We start from the raw sequence: 18138 nt of genomic DNA, 5'->3' as shown, positions 1-18138 counted from the left end.
CACAGAACAAGGCCAAATTAAATGAAGGTTGCCCTGGTTGATGATCGTACAGTAATCGATACTCCCAATGCGTGGGGGCATTCGTTTTCGTTTTCATTTAATTTAGTAGACGGCATCTGCATCGTTAACTGTCTTTCCATGCATGTGAGTTTTAATTTTAGCCTTTCTAGGTGGGCAACTAATTGCGAATCCAGGTGTTAGATCCAAATTTATTCAAATCTGAGTTAGTTTGATTTAATTCTTCTTGTTTTGTTACTACGATTAGAGAGAGATTTTTACATTCATAAGAAATGTTTCATTCTACTTTCTAATCGACATGGGGTCTCATAATGATATCCGAGCAAGTCATTGAATGGTGTAAAATACTGATTGGAGTAAAAATGGATCTTTCCCATAATAGTCGAATTTTCTAAAGCAACAATATTCCTGACTAGCCAAAGCAACAAAGCAACAATATCCACTAGAATTAGAGAAGAAAGAAAAATCTATCTATTTGAAAATTGAAAACGCTATTCCAAAGAAATGCTTAGATTCCCTAATTACTAAAATTCAACTCAATATCACTCTTCACATCTGGATCCAAGGAAACGTTGCAATATGCTCTCCCCACTTTACCCCTTTCTTGAAGAAAGAAACGTGGCATTAGCATCCACCAATAACCTTACACAACAAATTAATAAATAGACAATACAACAAAAAGCACCTAAACTGCGTCCCCATTCTCCATGGTGTTTAATAAGTCTCCTCAGCCTTCATGGTTTCTGCGCCTGTTGAGCTCAGAAAAGCAGGAGACGTGAGTATAAATATATTCTATTCTCTAACGGGAGGCACAAGTTTTTCCTACCCGCTCAAGAAGTTCAATAGACGAACAGAAAATAATTTATGTATACAAAGACGGCCGTTATTCCCAAGCTAGTGCAGCAGCAACCCTGCAAACCTTTTGATCATCTTCAATCCGTTCATCAAATCATTCACGGTATTGTTGAGGATTATTGAAAGAAGCAGTACCACATGAGCTAATAAGAGAAAGATTATGGGTTTACAAATAAGGAATATTATCTCCAATGAGACGTTTTTAAGAAACCAAAAGCAAAGGCAATCTTAAGGAGGGACCTAAAATATTAAATACTACAAGGTGAATAGGAGCAGTGGTTAAGTATCACCTAGGAAGCATTTGAGTCAGACTGTTTGAGCTGTTAAATTGAGATGAAGATGGAGAAGTCTTCATAGCTTTTTTATATTTGATTCCATGGGAGGAGGATGATCCCCCAGAAATAGCAGCACCACCACCACCACCATTTAACTTCCTAGTTTTGTGTCCTTTGTATACTCCAGGCTCTGTCAGCAGGTTTTCGTTAAGGTGTACCTCTCTTGAAAGCATTTCCACGACCTGCTTCATGGTTGGCCTTTGATTTGCTGCTGCTTGGGTACAGAAGAGTGCAACCGTGATGAAACGCACCACCTCGGCCTTTGGATAATTGATCAGTTCCGGATCAATGAGTTCTACGAGCCGTCCTTCTTGTTTTAATTTCCAAGTCTACAAGTGGCACAAATCACATTTATCAACTGACGTATACTGCAGGGAAAATGATTATACATCCACGTCTCAAATCCTTTACACACAAATGAAATGAAATATGATTGACGATGCCAAAAAAATAAGTTCTAACAAGTTAACTTGCCTATGTAAAAATCACTTACCCTTGGTGACTATAAAACAGTAGTACTCATGAAAGAAAATTCACTTTCAACTCCATAAATGAATGAGCAATAAGTTCTTGTTTTTTTAAAAAATGGAAATGTACCCATTCTACGAGAATCAACAACTCTTCTCCAAATGCTGCTTTGGTGCTGCTACTTCCACTAATTACTTCCAGCATGAGCACACCAAAACTGTATACATCTGCCTTCTTTGTCAACTGTCCCAAGAGTGCATACTCGGGAGCCAAATATCCACTGAAGGCACACGAAATGGTCAGAAAATACTTAAAGAGGAACAGAATATCATGCAATAAAAGATCAAGAAATTAGTGTTGTGTTTCATCTTGAGGGTGCGTGGATGACTGAAGAAGCAAAACCAATGACTGCAAACTAAAATGGGATGGGCTACCAGATCTTAAGAATGCAATGCACCTATGTACCACCCAGCACCTTTTTATTGGACATTTTCACAACAGCCAATTCATGGCTACTTCACATTTGATCTCTCTTGATCAGATAAGTTACTTGCTGAGTGACTATTTGACCTTGGTAAACTCATTAGTCAAATCAAGATAATGGTGACTTTTGGTTCTTGAGGAGGCTGCATAAGCCATAAAGAAGCCATAAAGATAACGGTGATCAGGTTAAAAATTCCCTTTTTGATTTTATCTATTTATGAGAACCGATTACTACACAGATGAAGCAGCAAATTAATTAGTAAAGTTGCTTCTCTGCCAAAAAATAATGAGGAGACAATGGAAACAAGTCGTTCTCAGAATATTTTCGAAGCAAGGTTCACAAATATCAAGATAATGAAAGACAGCGCTTACACAGTTCCGGCCACTCGAGTACTAACATGAGTAACGTTGTCCGGGAAAAGTTTAGCCAACCCAAAGTCTCCTATTTTAGGATCGAAGTTTCTGTCAAGAAGTATATTGCTAGCCTTGATATCTCTATGAACAACAGACGGTTCAGCTTCCTCGTGTAGAAATGCAAGACCCAAAGCTGTACCGAGACAAATCTTAGCTCTCATTGGCCAATCCAGAACGACATGCTTACTCAATGTACCTGAAATGATAGTTGCTAATGATAATCTTATACTGATGATAATTTCATCAACTGAACAGATAAGACTGCAAGTATTTGTTTACAAGCTACATAAAGAATGGACATTGTCAGAAGATTAAACTGACAATAAGACACATGTTAACCGCACTCAAATTTCAGAATAGAAACAGAATTTCTTACAAGCATAAGAACAAATTTATACCGACCTAGGATAAATAAAATCCACTTGAATGCTTCGGAAGCTTACCAAGCAAAGTATTCGCAAGGCTGTTGTTTTCCAGGTATTCATACACCAAAATTCGATGCGTGCCTTCGACGCAACAACCGATCAGTTCAACGAGATTTTGATGTCTTATATCTGATATCATATTTATCTCGGTTAAAAATTCACGAGTTCCCTGAGAAGATTCTGCAGACAGTGATTTTACTGCAACATTGGTACCATCCCTCAAAACTCCCTATCCTCGCAAATCAATGACAGATTCAAAATGTATCAGAATTGATATGGGAAAGGTACCTAGAGGGAACAAATTACAGGAAAGAACCATAAAAATTAGATTATCATTTGTCTCACTTTGTAGACAACTCCATAACCTCCAGCACCTATTCTGCTTGATGGATGAAAATTACTAGTGGCTGACCTCAGTGAATTATAAGAAAAGATGCGTACATTGTTGTTAACAGCAATCCCTAACCAAGTACAACACAGAAAATCATTTCAATTTCAAATCCAAAGAGTCGAAGTATTTACTTATATATATAAAAAATAAAAATAAAATAAAAAAAATAATAAAAAAAAACCTTCTCGCCTCACCAAACAATCAGAATTTATGGAAACCTATTTTAAAAATTATAGAATATATAAAATTAACCTAGAATCAACAAAAGAAAAACAAAGTTACCTGATTCTCACCTTCTGCCGGTTCCTCTGAGCTGCTATTTCCTTTACAGCAATTCAGGATTGCAAAGCAACAGGAAGTCATCGTTGCAACAGACAGTGTCACTCATCTACATACAGACCAATTTTAAGTTGTACCACACAACTCAATGGATCAAAAAACATCAAAATTCAAGAAAGATTTCTAAACCCCTTGCAACAATTAGGAGAATCGTCACAGAGATGAGCTAAAATGAGCTGAGCGTCGGCACCTAAAAAGGCTAGATGGTAATGGGGACCCAAAGGGGCGCCCAAGAAAAGGTGTGGAAGAAATGCCAACGGAGATGGCGATTGCTCAAATTTAGAAGAGATTGAGATGAAATGGAGTGACTAAATGATCAAAAAAGTTGAATGATTTACAGAAAAGACAGAGCTGTCTAATAGAATGGAAACATATGTTGATCGTGTCAATTTTCAATTTCTTGGGTTTTCTTGGGTGTGTTAATCCAAGGATTCAAGGAAAAAAAAGTTCAAAGGGAGAGGTGTTTTAAGGAACCAAAAAGTTGAATTTTTGAAGGAAGTGTCGTTGGGTTGGTTAATATATCACGATAAACTAAAGTCGGAAGCAGGATGACCATAAGAATCCTTCTGGTGTCAAAACACTTTTTTCAGTTTACTTTTTTCTGGTCAGAGCAAGAAGTTCATACTGTATTTTTTACATCATTTTTAACTTCCAAGGCCGACGCAATTTGAATCTTACTTTTTTTTTTTCTTGGTCAGAGAAAGGAATTCATACAGTAATTTGACATCAGTCAAAGTTCTAAGGCCGACTGTGCTTCTAGAATTCAGGCGCTGGGTGAGCCTCATAGGAAATGTCATTACTACCCTTGCATCTTCAACTCCTACGTCATTCTACATTTCCCATGACGTCGGAATTGAAATCACAATTCACAACAGCTTTTTCTGGGGATTAAAAATTCAAAAGAAAAAAAATAAGAATTATTCGGGAAATGTCATTACTACCCTTGTCTGTCCAAATAAAATGCCACTGTTGTGTTTTGGTTTATCTATTTTGTATATTAATTTTAAAATGTAACCCATTTCAATGAAGTTAGAAAAAGAAATAGTTATTAATTTTAAATGAATTATTTTTTTTAGAAAATAATGAAACACAATACCTATTTTTCTATTTTCTTTGTGTTGATAATTCTTTGTAAAACTATCCAATCAATTACTTTTTAATTAGAAAAACTGATCTATTTTATTACTAAATATAACCATGGATTACAATCCCAAGAAATGTTACCTGGTTTGCATTAATTTTATAAAATAAAATTATGTAATGTAATATATATATATATATATATATATATATATGTGTGTGTGTGTGTGTGTGTGTGTGTGTGTAGAACCAAAACGAATCAACGAAAGTCAGTCCAACCGATTTCAATCAGTTGCCCCAATTTTTTGAGTTTCAGTTGATCGCCCTTGGTGATTATTTTAGCTTATTTAATTCATAAGAAAAAAGAACAATCTAATCATCTCAAAGAAAAGTTTGCCCAACTTAATTGATTTGGAAATATTGCAGACTAGAATCATCTAAATTCACATGCAGGCGCAATAATAAAAAATAAAAATAAAATACCCACCCAAGAAATGCAATAAAAAAATCTGTGCGGAAAAACAAATAGCATACCACTGTGACATACTTCGCCAATTAAAATCGCTGCCGACCACCTGCGAACGCAAACCTGCTGTTTCATGAGATAAAAGGCTAGAGAAGAGAGAAGACTTCAGAATTTTCCTCAATAATTTATTGGTTAGGAGAGGGCTTGTCCGACAGCAAATTATATTATATTTTCCATATGAATTATTAAAGGAATAAAACAGCTTTATTTCCTAGGAGCAGGCTCGACTTTATACACATACATTACTATTATTTTTTATATGGCAAAAGATATGTTAAGAATAAAAGTCTGCAAATTCTGAATACACTAGCCCATATGAAATCTTTCCAAATATAATAGAGATGGAGCGGGATAAGAGTAAATATGAAAGTATCAAATGTTCACAATTTACAATAATAATATGTCACACTTCCTATTTCGTAAAAGATTATTTATTATAGAATCTGTAGGTAAGTATTATTTATTGTCTAAATTCTTTTTCAGTCCAAAATATAGCTTAGCCCATAAAATACAAAATTATCTTTTATAATAGTTGAAAGTTCTAACTTCTTACATGGTCGAGTATATATTAAAATAAGTGTTCTCTTACTGTATTTCATTTCACATTTTCATGTCCACATATTTTACCTTTATTTATTCATCTTTTTCTTTATTGACTCATAAAAAGATCAAGTAAAAAACAGAAATAAACAAATGGCCAAAAAGACAAACTAAATAGCAATAAGAAAGAGGTTGGACAATGATCACATTACGCTAACATTATTGACAAAGAAAAAAGAACCCTTCAACATGGTCGAAAGTTATTACCAACCAATAAACAAATGAACGAATGAAACAATAAAACACACGAAAGTCGTTACTTAACTTTATGTATTTATTTTTAATTAAAACAATTTACCCGTTACCTTTTTTTCCTATTTTCTTTTTTCCTTCAAAAGATATATCTATACTAATTGTTGATCAAAGTTTTAACAAACCTTAGAACAAGAAATCCTAAATTCAAACTTACCCCATCAGCACTTCATTTAAAATAATAATAATAATCCTAATAATAATCCGGAGGGGTTTGATATCATCTACATACAACTACACCTAACGCTTGAAGCATAAAATCAAAGATCAATTTACATAACATCACCTGTTTTGCAAATTAATAGGCAGCGGTTTCCTGCGACTTCTCAAATAACAGATGCAAGAAATCTGCACGGGAAAAGAATAGTATTAGGTAATAATTTAATCTTATAGTTTAGTTCGTTAAAATCTAATTTTTGAACTTCCTATAACAATTTATGCATGTATTTTTAAATTTGTAATAATTTAATCACATAAAAAATCTCATCATAATAAAGTGTCATTTTTTATTGCATAATAACTTGATGCTTGTACGTTATTAACACACTTAAGCCTTAATCACATTATTGATTAGCATATGTGAAAAAAAAAAATTGATTAATCTTACCAATATATATTACCATACAAACTAAATTATTACATATTAAACTTAAAAAACAAATTGTCATAATATTGAAATATAAGAACTAAATCACAAACTAAGTTTATTGACTAAATTTTTTTATGAAAATTTAAAAACTAAAAATGTTATTTAACCTAACATGATTCCTAGACAACTTTTGCATACCATTTTGTTATATTATTTATAATTATCTTCGTATATAATCTGTAATAACAATTAAAGATATTTCTCTCTCATAAAATCATGTAATGTGATTAGTGACCACAAGTAATAATTTTGTCAATATATCACACATGGTTGTACGATCAAAATTCTTAAAATAATTTCAAAAACAGAAGTACGCGATCATTTTGAACTCAATCTACCAAAACAAGTCGGTCACTTGAAGTTGCAACTACTCATCCTAATAAGAACTTAACTGTAGAAAGAAGGCGAGAAGCACACACATTATGCAATGGTCCTTGGTGACCAAATCTCCACTATATTTTACTGCCTACTTGGTTACAGAAGAAGAGACCTATCATTAACAGGGGGCTCACTTTTCTTACTTGCATGCAGTTGATGAAATTATGAAAACGACGCCAACGGCAACCATTTCCAACGCCACGCTATTCAAGATTTGGTGATAGGATTACTATTTATCAGAGAATATTCTAGCATGGACGGAGAAGTAAGGACCCCCAAATGGTGTAGTAGTAATCAGAGCTAGGAAGTTTCAGTTGATATTCTCCACTTTGAGCATAAACTCTCATGACTTTGTTTTGTGTTTCCCCAAAAACCTCGTACGAATGGAGATGCATTCCTTATAAACCCATGATCATTTTCTAGATTAGTCAACGTAGAACTCCCTCCCAACCATCCTCAACAATACTCCCCTCGAACAAAGTACACTATAAATTGTCTCCTGAGGTTTATGGAGTCTTCGAACAGCCTCCCCTTTAATCGAAGTTCGACTCCTTCTCTGGAGTCGTTGAACAAAGCACACCCTTTGTTCGACACTTGAATCACTTCTGACTACACCTTCGAGGCTCACAACTTTTTTGTTTGACATTTGAGGATTTTATTGACATTGTCAAGTTAAGGGCATGACTTTGATACCATGTTATAAATTACGACCCTCCACAATGGCATGATATTGTCCACTTTTAGCATAAGTTCTGGACTTCCCCGAAAGGCTATACCAATGGAGATGTATTCCTTACTTATAAACTCATGATGAGAATAGCCGAGGTGGGACTCCCTCTCAACCATCTTCAACCATCTTCAAGAGGCTAGGAAATTGAAAGAAATTGAAAAGAAGGAAATGTAAAACACAAGAGTAGAGAAATCTCAATGAGGGCCTGACTAGCATTTTCCCTGAAACAAGAAGGAACTAGTAACTCGCTTCCATATTTAGCCATAGATTTGATTCCTAAATCCGGAAATTCAGTGGTATCAGTAAATTAACTGTGGCACTTCTATATAGAACTCGTGAATTGACTTGGAGAAGTATCAATGTTGGAGATCATAGAAAATCATCGCAAGGAAATACGAAGTCGAGATACTAATTGAAATCTAAAGGATCCAATTCAAGGAACGAACAATAGAGCGAAACACTGTAAGCAAACACACAAAATACAGAAATAATCCACACATTCTCGCCTAAGCTCCAAAACTTTGCTCAAACACTAGACATAGATAGATTAGTTCACCAGAAGGTAGAAAATAAGGCATTGAGAACCAATCAATTTTATTTGATAGGGATTAGGCAACAAACCGATAACTCCGACTTGTGTTGTAGCCGACGTAACCTAGAGCTGCGATTTCGCGATGAAAATCTCACGGAAAATGAGCAGCGATCATATCGAGGACTTTGATCCTGTACATTTCCCATACTCCTGAAGTTGGAGATCGTCTTTGAAAAGATTCAAATCCATCACTGGTATTGGAAGTGAGAAATGAGAGTGAACACATCCCGTCGATTAAACTTAGAAATTGCCGCCAATTCTCCGGGAAAATAAAAATAAAAAACCCCCGCCATAATCGGATATGGGCCTGAACGGTTGTCCATACCGGTCCAATGGAAATAAAACCAGGCCCATTTACAATTGTCTACTTCTATCTTATATTTAAATAATAATAATAATAATAATAAATTGCTAAATGCAGTCTTTTTATGGATGAATTTTTTATTGACGTGCCTGAAAAAAATATGAAATCAAATATTAAATTAATTTTTAATAATGTAAATTTGAATGTGATAGAAAAAAGTTTTGGCGCACTGCACATTCTTGCGGTGGAACGCTTCTGAATTTTATCAGAACCTGCAAGGAAAATGAAAATCCAACTCCAAATTCTCAACCATTGTAGTTTGGTGAGTCGTGAACAAACAGAACAGAACAGAACCAAATTGAAAACCCTATTTCATTGCTCCTACACGTGGGGGTGCCGAACTCCTGTGCATCGACATAGCTTCTGCCATATTGGTTAAAAAATGAATAAAATTGGAAGCTACCACAAAAAGGCTTGAAGTCTATCAAATTTAGAATTGATAAGAATTATGCACAACAACATATGTAATGGGTTTTTTTTTTTTATATACAAATTACTTCCGGTCGTCCAAGCCTGGAATGTCTAATAGTGATTGAGATAATAAGAGATGAGTTTTGGATCTGGGACAATAAGAGGCAACTTATCAATGAACATGAACAGCCTCTTCAAATTTTCACTAGAGATGAAGGGCAAGTCCACGATCTCGCTGCTACTCGTACAGATCCAAAGATCTCCCGAGTCGACTCTCCTGAGACTGTCACGGCAGAAGGGGCATGATTGAGACCGAGCGCGCCTGAAACAAAGGTAACATAACAAGTTGCAAAAATCGGCTCCAAATAATTAGTAGCTGATAGCACATAAGAAACAGCAGAAAGCTTACCAACTCCTGTAACACTTCATACACATTGAATGACAGCACGTAGGCAACACAACCTTGCTGTTTAGCTCCATGCAAATACCACATTCCTCCTCTCTTTCCAAGTCTATTTCAGAGATCTTTCCTTTGTCCAACTGATCGTTTCTTTTGTATTTGGCCGCGTAAGCTTCTCTATGTTGTCTATCTTCTATGTCATTAGTTCCTCTTTGAAGTAGCACCAGAGAAGGAAATATAACCCCTGCATTTGCAGAACTAAAAAATAGGATTCGCAAGACTCCAAATTTTAATACACCTCAATTTGAAGAAAGGGCAGCTTTTATCTTCTTAGCCACTTACCATAGAACTCCTTGAGACTAGCCTTTCTTTCCTGAATAGACATGGTAGTCTTCCCATCTTCATATGCCTGAAACAAATTTAGCACATTCACAAGCTTGACAAGATAAGCTACTTCTGAAGAATTTTATCTTGAGTGATCAATTTGAACCAACTTCAATCACCACACTCGGACAATGTAGGGACGAGTGTAAAATTTTTGTCATGCAGGTTGCCGTACCTTGTATATCAGAATTCTGAGCAGTCCCAATGTGCCAGCAAGGTGGCAATCAGTCCATTGCACGAAGAAGAGAAAGAACTGCGCAGCCGGACTGTATGATAATCTCATTTGAAGGCATGCTCCACCGTATTCCTTGGGATAATCAGAAGCCCTGTTCAGAATTGAGTGTTTTTTTCTTTCAATGCTTACGAATTAAATGAACCTCAAATGGAACTATTGTGCACTGAAAGTAACAAAATCTCAAAATTTGAAAGAAAACTTACAAACTACTGCTAGTCACACAATCCTGAGAAGTCGAGATAACTTACAAAACTACTAGCAGGACAATGCTACAGTTTACAAAACCACCTAGACATACAACATAACCCACGCAAAAGGAAGAAAATGTCCATTAAAATTAACATTCAGAAAATCAAGTGCATAACATTTATTAATGAATATAAAATAAACAATTCCATTAATCTTAGAGCAGGAAACAACATACATGTACGGGAGCAGAACAATTCAAGAAATAAGATCGAAGCGATTAATTTCTAATTCACATAGAGATAAGAGAATTTACAGATAATGAGAAGCAAAATATAAGACTTGCAACTCTCTTAGACGGCATATCGATTGAACTGTATATTCAGAACAACTTTCCTGAACTTCAAATTCTAACGCAATGAAACCAACATGAGTGGCATCTAATCTAGGCATGGAGAAAACATGGATCTTGAGATACGGATTATTGAAACTCGATACATTTTCGATCATAGAAATCAATCAAACATAGTGGATAATTTCCAGACAGTGAGAAACGCGAACATTGCAATAGCAGTTCTGACAGACTCCAGAGTGATTGTCGAGAAACGGATTACAAAATATCAAACAATAAGGAATAGCATATGGAGAGATTACAAGGTATTGGCGAACTGAATATCAGCCTCGAGTGCCTTAAGGGAATCCTTGAAAGATTTCCTCATTTTGACTTGATTTCCACACTCAAACTCCCATCCACCACTTCCAGTATCAGCAGCGACAACTCCTACCTTATCTAATTCAAATCAATCGATAAATCTCCATTCAATTCAGAAGAAACCAAAAAGAACACAAAAACGAAACCCAAACACAGCCAAAAAAACAAAATTACCTCTGCCATCTGCAAGCGAAATTTTCTTTACGCCTCGTTCGACTTCAACAGCACACCTCTGAGAGAAATCCAACCTGTGAAATTGGGAAATCCCCTTTCTGTGTAGTTCTTCGCCAGAGGGTTTCCAAAGTAAATATGCCAATTCAAGAAGTGAAACAGCCGTGGAGAAGGGGAGTGGGACTGCCTAGGCTTTCGCTTAGCGAACACGTAACAGAACCACCTCAGTTGCTTTAATAGTCACGAAGAAGCAGGTAGATTCCAGGCACTTAAATTTACCAAAATACCCTCGTACTTGCCTCCAAATTCCTACACACTCTCCTACTATTCTCACCCTGTACCGTCACAGTCATTCAACTTGCAAATCTCATTGGACTTCGTTATATCTTATGGGCCATGATTCCGCTGACCTGTCACCTGCTTAGGGCAGCAGTGGCGGAGATGCGTCACTTGCAGTGTGACGATAATAAAAGTAAAAGCTGTGAGTAAATTGATTGATGGCCTTTCGTCAATTCCTCACACGTGTACGGCCTGATATATTTGTCGCCGCCCTCAATGAAACGCGGCAAGCATGCATGACTGATTCTCATCCGTATGTGGAGCGGGCCCCACATTTTAATGGCTTTATTATACAATTTATTTGTTATATCTTGTAGAAATTTCCTAGAATTTCGTGTATACTACCAATGATAAAATAATTATTTAACTCATGAAATAAAATAATATTTATTAAATAAGGTGAATGTAAAATATACTAATATTTTAAATTTTCATGCGTGACATGGGTGATTGCAAATAAAAGAGTGAGCCTCATCCTAAACTCAATCGGTCTAAACCTAAAGATTGGAGTTTGACAAAGAATTTCTTAACTATTTTTAATATAGTATAGATGACGTAACAACAAAATAGTTATTCTTATAATGTAAAAAGAACATTAGAATATGTTTTTTGAAAGTTTTAACCACCAAAATGGTTTTTTTTTTTTTCAGAATAAAAAAAAAAAGATTTTTTGTTTTAACTAATTAGTTTTTTTTTTTCAAAAATAAGCCTATAAATAGAATTTCTTTGTTTGACCAGTACTTTCTAACAATGATTTCAAAATTCATGTAAAGTTTTGAAAATTAAAAAAAAAAAAAAAAAAAAAAAAAAAAAAAAAAAAAAAAAAAAAAAAAAAAAAAAAAAAAAAAAAAAAAAGTTTTAAAACACTCGTTTTTGCTTTTTGAATTCAACTTCAGAATTCAAATATACACTAGGAAAGATGAACAATGTAAAATAAAAAGTGAAAAAAAATAATCACTATTTTCAAAAACTAAATAATCATCAAAATAAAATCTAAATTTTTAAAACTTTCAAAACCTAAGATTAGATTTTACAAACATTTATAAAAATAGAGTAAAACAAGTAAACACTTTAAGTGGTTAAAAAGAAAAATCAAATAGCTATCCAACTAAGTTAAATCAACTAAATACAAACTCAGACAAGAAATAAATCAAAAGATGATATCGTTTTATCATAACCTAATGAAAAGTTAGGATGAAGATCCTAAAATATTTTCAAAATGTTTCAAACCAAGTAAATTAAATGGTAAGTAAACACTAGTACAATCTCCTACATTTTCAGGGATTCTGCCCAACAAAATGGTAGACCTCTCTTGTCTGTGAAGATCAATGAATGAGAAGTAAAATTATTGAGGGTCCGGCCTTTAGTAGCCTCCAATAATCATTGCTTTATATGGATTAAAAAAAGTAAAACAGCAAGCACACGTTAAATATGGATTCTCCACAACAAAGAAAAAATAAGTGATCCAATCTAGCAGAATCTACGGCAGCTTTGCTTTCATTTTACGATCACAACAATTATTGTTCTTCAAGTTTCAAAAGCAACCACTGTGCATAGTTGTCATAGAGAAACCAAGCAATCGGGCATACAAAGTTTAATAGCGAAATAACAAGAGTCAGCTAGAAGAGATTTGGAGGAACTCCTGGGTTAACTATTCTCTACCAGATCTCATACGTGTAATTGAAAGTTTCCCTAATAAACATAAAATAAAAGATTCAAAAGCTTGTTGGACACTTTTAAAAGTCCAAAATCTATTCTACCATAAGGAGCTAGAAAGTTTAAAGGATATCAAGGGTTATATTAGGAACATTATTAGTAGCATAATTGTAATTACTTGGTAGTTTATTATGGTGGGGTGATTAAAAAGAAAGGGGATTTAATGGCATAACTTTTGGAAACTCTGTCCAAAGTGGATAGGGTTAGAAATCATACTCTTCGCAATTGTATGATATCGTCTATTTTAAGTATAAGCTCTCATGGCTCTGATTCTCCTAAAAGTTTTCATATCAATCAAGATGTATTCCTTGTTTATAAATTCATGATCAATTCTTTAGTTAGCCGATGTGAGACTCTCTCCCAACCATCCTCAATAGATATATCATGGGAGCTCTCCCAAAATGCTAATTAATATCCTAATCTCTTTTTGATGTTTCAATCCAGTTATATTGTTGTTCCATGTAATTGGTATCCTAACAAAAACCTGAATTCTTTTGAAGCAGGAGCATGCTTTTGTTTGGTATCCAAAGGATTGTCATTCCAAAGATCCCACTCTGCAATGGTTGAACTATGATACAATATCTCTATTTAGCAATTACAAAACCCAAAAAACCATACCTAGCTTTGACTTTCCATTGAACCGCAGCATAAACTCGACGGGTAAGGATGGCGAAGAATCATACGGTAAGAACAGATATTCGGGAAAACTTAATCACTGAATTTCTGATTATGCTCTTCACGATTTTCCTCGATGATTCTCTGGTACTCATTTTCACTGGTCTCAACAAGACGCTTGACAAAGTCATATGTGGTAAGCTTGATGCTGCAGTAAAAGAAAGGAATGGAGGTAACCCAAGAACAAGAGTGGAAACAATTTAGTGGAAGAAAGGGTGCTGAGAATTTTAAGGTTAGTTAAAATATTCAACAACAAAAGAAAAAATAAGTAATAAATAAAAAAGAAAAAAATAAAGGGAAATTCTCTGGGTGATTCGGATATGAAATAAACCTGCTGCTAGGTAAATTCTTCAGGAAGTTGGGCAGTAAACCCCTGTAAAATCCAATAAATCCATCACCAGCCCATATACCTGCATCAAACATCAATTCAGATTGAGGCAATGATTCCTAAACTACAACTCAACAAGGACATTGAACAAGCAAATAAATTTTGTATGTCAGAGCGTTTTAGTCTCCAAGCATTCCCAGATTTCACTCCTAATAATAATTATGGTCATTACCTATCTCGTAGGTTGGTTTGGGAGGAGAACAAAACACCCTTAATAATAAAGGTGTGGAAACTTTCTCCTAGCAGACGTGTTTTAAAGCCTTGAAGGGAAGCTCGAAAGGAAAAGCCCAAAGAGGACAATATCTGCTAACGGTGGATCTAGGTTGTTACAAATAGTATTAGATCCAGACATCGAACCATATGCCAGCGATGAGGCTGTTCCCCGAAGGGGCTAGACACGAGGTGGTGTGCCAGTAAGGACGCTGTGCCCAAAGAGGGTGGATTTGATGGCAGCTTACATCGATTGGAGAAATGAACGAGTGCCAGCGAGGACACTGGACCCTGAAGGGGATGGATTGTGATGTCCCACATTGACTGGGGAGGAGGACAAAACACCCTTCATAAGGGTGTGGAAACCTTCCCCTAGCACACGCGTTTTAAAGTCTTGAAGGGAAGTTCGAAAGAAAAGCCCAAACAAGACAATATCTGCTAGAGGTGGATCTGGGTCGTTACACTACCGTTAATTTTACTTCAAACTTAAAAGGAACTAATACTAAATTACCTGCAAAAGCATCTAAAACTGTGTTGTAAGGTGTACCCTTCATTTGCATCTGTCTTCTCACAGTATCCAAAGGATAACACATGAGTGTGGCTAGGGATGCTGAAAGCAAGGCTGTGAATAAAGATGTTTGAGTTCTCCTTTGAGCTTCTTCTGGAAAAGATTTTTTTACCCTGTTGTACACAAAAACCACGACGAAAACCTTCACATCTGAGGGTTGATAAGACGACAAGTGTCTTTTATATCATTAAAGAGCAAGATCTTATTTTCATTGAATGTAATACAAGAAAGAACTAATGAGCGCCTACAAGTCAAAAATGCAAAAGTTCACGGCAATGTAAGGAGCTATGCCAAAAAGGGATGGTCCAAGACCACTGTAGTAGGATGTAATGCCTTCCTCTCGTAGCATACTCAAGGCTATCTAGAAGCCAAAAATTATCCATAATTTACATATGAAGAATTTTTCATATATATATAAGGGCAAGTCAAGCAACCTCAGATGCCGTTCGAAACCCAGGGTCAACTGCCATGCGTAACCTCAAAACATCTAATGGATATGTCAGCTATGAAGATAAGATGGATTAATAATGCACACAAGAAAGGCCAGTCAGGAAGCCAAAATTGAAAAGTCATAATCTGATTTATTTCCTCATCTTCTTTTTAATCTGAAAATCTTCAAGGAAGATATTTAATTGAAGAAGAGTATGGAAGTTGCAGCCTCGAAAAATAAAACAATGAAAACGAACAATTAACAAACAAGATATGCCATGCTTACGAAGGTGGATGTCATGCCAGCACAAGCACCAGCAGCAAGTCTTCCAATCACAGAAAGTTTGTCATCTTCTCCCCTGAAAAAGTTCTATAAATTCTGGTATATATGACAGTTTCACCATATTTGATTTCTGTTTAAGATTCATCTTGAAATACAAACTTTACCTTAAAGTTTTCATACGCAAAGAGTTGGATAGCACTATATGGTATGATGCGTATAACCTGGAACATAGAAGGCAAACCATAACCAGGTATTGCGTTTCAGAAGGTTAAACTAACAAATCAGCAATACATCAGGAAAGCAAGATTATGTTTGGACGTTAATAATGTCCAAAGGTATAATTGTTCTAGAGCTCATAAAACTCACCGACAACACTAAAAGAATAATATTAATAAAAAAAATTAACTGAAAGCAACAACCTGAGGAAAGTTGCCTTTCCAAAGCCCTCTAACTCCTTCCACCTTTATTATGGTTGCCACTGCCTGCAATTCGTCCAGGCAAACCACCAATCAACACAGATAGCAGTGTCCTTTAGAGTTGATACTAATACGTTAAAAACCATGAAGATTTAGCAATTAAATGACGCTCTAATCTGTCTATCTTCAATGGAGAGTAGCTAAGAAAACATTGAAGATGTTAAAAATATACAAAAACAATTTGCTAACACCTTGACATATTGATGTGGCACCAAGAATCATCAACGCAAATAAATAAATAAATAGACGTTGAAGTGCCAATTAAGGTGCTTCTTATCATACCTCGATAAAACCAATCGACTTCTTAGCTCCTTCTTGCGCAATTCTTGCTCCATGAGTCTGCAAACAAGCGAATTCAGAGTACAAAACAAGTTAGATGAATTAGCGAGACCTCTCTTAATACAGTGTATGCTTAAGACACGTAAGGAGATCCGAATTTCTATGCATTCATCCTAAAATGAACTTATAGATGCCTACAAGAGCACCGAAAACTAAAATAGCAGTGGCCGTACAATAGAGGTTATCTAAGAGATTTCCGCGTTTAAATTCTACAAATAAAATAGAGACTGTTGCCGTAAAACATAGCTAAAGAAATGCTACTTTGCGATATGAATCCAATTCAATTGACGAAAAAGCGAAGTTGCTGGAGACGAACAGCGAGGCTATAACCTGCATAAGAAGCTTGATTCTCTCTAGAGGAGCTGTCGCAGTCTTAGCGACCGCACCCGATACGGCGGCAGCGACGAAGAGCGTTGCTTCTCTGTGCACCAAGGCTAGAACTGACAGTGGATGCTTGAGCAGCTGAGCCGGCGTCGGCGCGAACTCCTTCCGGTTTCTCTTTTCCACAACAGTAATGCCGGCAAATGTAAAGCTACTACCATTGCCATCACTACCACTGCCACCACTGGCGCCAAATCGCTTGTTGCTATTCCACAGTGGCTGACAGTCGGTAGTGCTGAAGCTTCGACGATCAGAAGCTTCAAGCTGTCCAATATTCCGCCACACAATTACTGGCTTCTTTTCTTCCCGCATCCTGAAAGAAACCAATTCTGTAGAGCTTACGAGCCCGGGAGATAGGCAGGAAAGCCAGAGTAACCACTAACCAGAGACACGGAAATGATGAAACACCAATAGACCAAACGAATAGAAGCAGATACATTTTAACAATGCCTAAACTTCCGAATCGGAAGTCGACAGCTGGCAGGTGGGTCCCAATGTGCAGCAAGATATTTTTGTTGACGGCGTACGTTCGGGAGCTTGTTGGGCTTCGGCCCAAAATTTCTATTTCTCTGGCCCAGTTTTGCTTCTGTCACGGCCCAATATATTTTTCTTTTAGTTCGACACGAATTATTCGAACAATACTGGTTTTTTGTTTTTCTTTTCTGTTCATTATTTTAAAGCCCTATTTAATATAATACTAGTGAACAAATAATAATAATAATAATAATAATAATAATAAGGAGGCAAGTTTAATATATAAAAAAATTAATTAAAAGGAATGAAATCAGAACATGAACATATTTAAAGTATTTGGTCTTCCACTTCCATTACACTGGAACCGAGATCCAGACATCCAAACACTTGTCGTCTGTGTCCCATGCAGTATGCAGTTCCTTTTTCTTGATTCCTTGAATGTCAACCATGTTTCACTCGCTG

The 18138-nt window shown here is 35.7% G+C and overlaps 3 protein-coding genes and 1 long non-coding RNA gene across 8 annotated transcripts; all 4 read right to left on the bottom strand.

The window, feature by feature from the left end:
• Positions 1-576: 576 nt before the first annotated feature.
• LOC111481880 (putative serine/threonine-protein kinase) lies at positions 577-4360 on the bottom strand. 2 transcript variants are annotated; one of them, XM_023127474.1, is made up of 6 exons: positions 3683-4358; positions 3344-3459; positions 3017-3227; positions 2532-2769; positions 1806-1956; positions 577-1537 (listed from the first exon to the last, which is right to left on the bottom strand). In XM_023127474.1, exons 1-6 carry the CDS (start codon positions 3750-3752, stop codon positions 1160-1162), a joined length of 1164 nt encoding a protein of 387 aa, XP_022983242.1. In that variant the 5' UTR covers positions 3753-4358; the 3' UTR covers positions 577-1159. The 2 variants fall into 2 exon arrangements, with proteins under 2 accessions (XP_022983242.1, XP_022983244.1); XM_023127476.1 differs by lacking the exon at positions 3344-3459 and having other exon boundaries at positions 3672-4360.
• Positions 4361-5151: 791 nt separating this feature from the next.
• Positions 5152-8937, bottom strand: LOC111481881. The gene is made up of 3 exons (XR_002718118.1): positions 8565-8937; positions 6473-6534; positions 5152-5383 (listed from the first exon to the last, which is right to left on the bottom strand). It is a non-coding gene; the product is annotated as an uncharacterized LOC111481881 (long non-coding RNA).
• A 362-nt stretch (positions 8938-9299) lies between these two features.
• Positions 9300-11627, bottom strand: LOC111481878 (LON peptidase N-terminal domain and RING finger protein 1-like). 4 transcript variants are annotated; one of them, XM_023127471.1, is made up of 6 exons: positions 11402-11627; positions 11170-11305; positions 10270-10420; positions 10053-10119; positions 9720-9954; positions 9300-9632 (listed from the first exon to the last, which is right to left on the bottom strand). In XM_023127471.1, exons 2-6 carry the CDS (start codon positions 11232-11234, stop codon positions 9422-9424), a joined length of 729 nt encoding a protein of 242 aa, XP_022983239.1. In that variant the 5' UTR covers positions 11235-11305; positions 11402-11627; the 3' UTR covers positions 9300-9421. The 4 variants fall into 4 exon arrangements, with proteins under 4 accessions (XP_022983239.1, XP_022983238.1, XP_022983240.1 ...); XM_023127470.1 differs by having other exon boundaries at positions 11170-11300; positions 11402-11621; XM_023127472.1 differs by lacking the exon at positions 11402-11627 and adding an exon at positions 10533-10617.
• Positions 11628-13927: 2300 nt separating this feature from the next.
• Positions 13928-17606, bottom strand: LOC111482387 (probable envelope ADP,ATP carrier protein, chloroplastic). The gene is made up of 10 exons (XM_023128138.1): positions 17152-17606; positions 16765-16821; positions 16426-16488; positions 16171-16227; positions 16010-16093; positions 15729-15797; positions 15543-15655; positions 15238-15407; positions 14460-14538; positions 13928-14276 (listed from the first exon to the last, which is right to left on the bottom strand). Exons 1-10 carry the CDS (start codon positions 17512-17514, stop codon positions 14162-14164), a joined length of 1170 nt encoding a protein of 389 aa, XP_022983906.1. The 5' UTR covers positions 17515-17606; the 3' UTR covers positions 13928-14161.
• Positions 17607-18138: the final 532 nt, after the last annotated feature.

The sequence above is a fragment of the Cucurbita maxima genome, unplaced genomic scaffold, assembly GCF_002738345.1.
Source record: "Cucurbita maxima cultivar Rimu unplaced genomic scaffold, Cmax_1.0 Cma_Scf00007, whole genome shotgun sequence".
In the NCBI taxonomy this organism is placed as follows: Eukaryota; Viridiplantae; Streptophyta; class Magnoliopsida; order Cucurbitales; family Cucurbitaceae; genus Cucurbita; species Cucurbita maxima.
This window is presented reverse-complemented; position numbering and strand designations above follow the sequence as displayed.

Bases quoted from the DNA above. Each gene is read 5' to 3' on its own strand.
- LOC111481880 (XM_023127474.1), bottom strand. From the start codon at position 3,752: ATGACTTCCTGTTGCTTTGCAATCCTGAATTGCTGTAAAGGAAATAGC. The intron at 3,460-3,682 runs GTGAGAATCAGG...GTACTTGGTTAG, and splicing joins CTCAGAGGAACCGGCAGAAG to GGATTGCTGTTAACAACAAT. The intron at 2,770-3,016 runs GTAAGCTTCCGA...CTATCATTTCAG, and splicing joins CCTTGCGAATACTTTGCTTG to GTACATTGAGTAAGCATGTC.
- LOC111482387 (XM_023128138.1), bottom strand. From the start codon at position 17,514: ATGCGGGAAGAAAAGAAGCCAGTAATTGTGTGGCGGAATATTGGACAG. The intron at 16,822-17,151 runs GTTATAGCCTCG...GCTTGTTTGCAG, and splicing joins GAATCAAGCTTCTTATGCAG to ACTCATGGAGCAAGAATTGC. The intron at 14,277-14,459 runs GTTTATTTCATA...CTTTTACTGCAG, and splicing joins AAGAATTTACCTAGCAGCAG to CATCAAGCTTACCACATATG.
- LOC111481878 (XM_023127470.1), bottom strand. The intron at 10,421-11,169 runs GTAATCTCTCCA...AATTCTGAACAG, and splicing joins ATTCAGTTCGCCAATACCTT to GGCTTCTGATTATCCCAAGG. The intron at 9,955-10,052 runs GTAAGTGGCTAA...CTGCAAATGCAG, and splicing joins TAGTCTCAAGGAGTTCTATG to GGGTTATATTTCCTTCTCTG.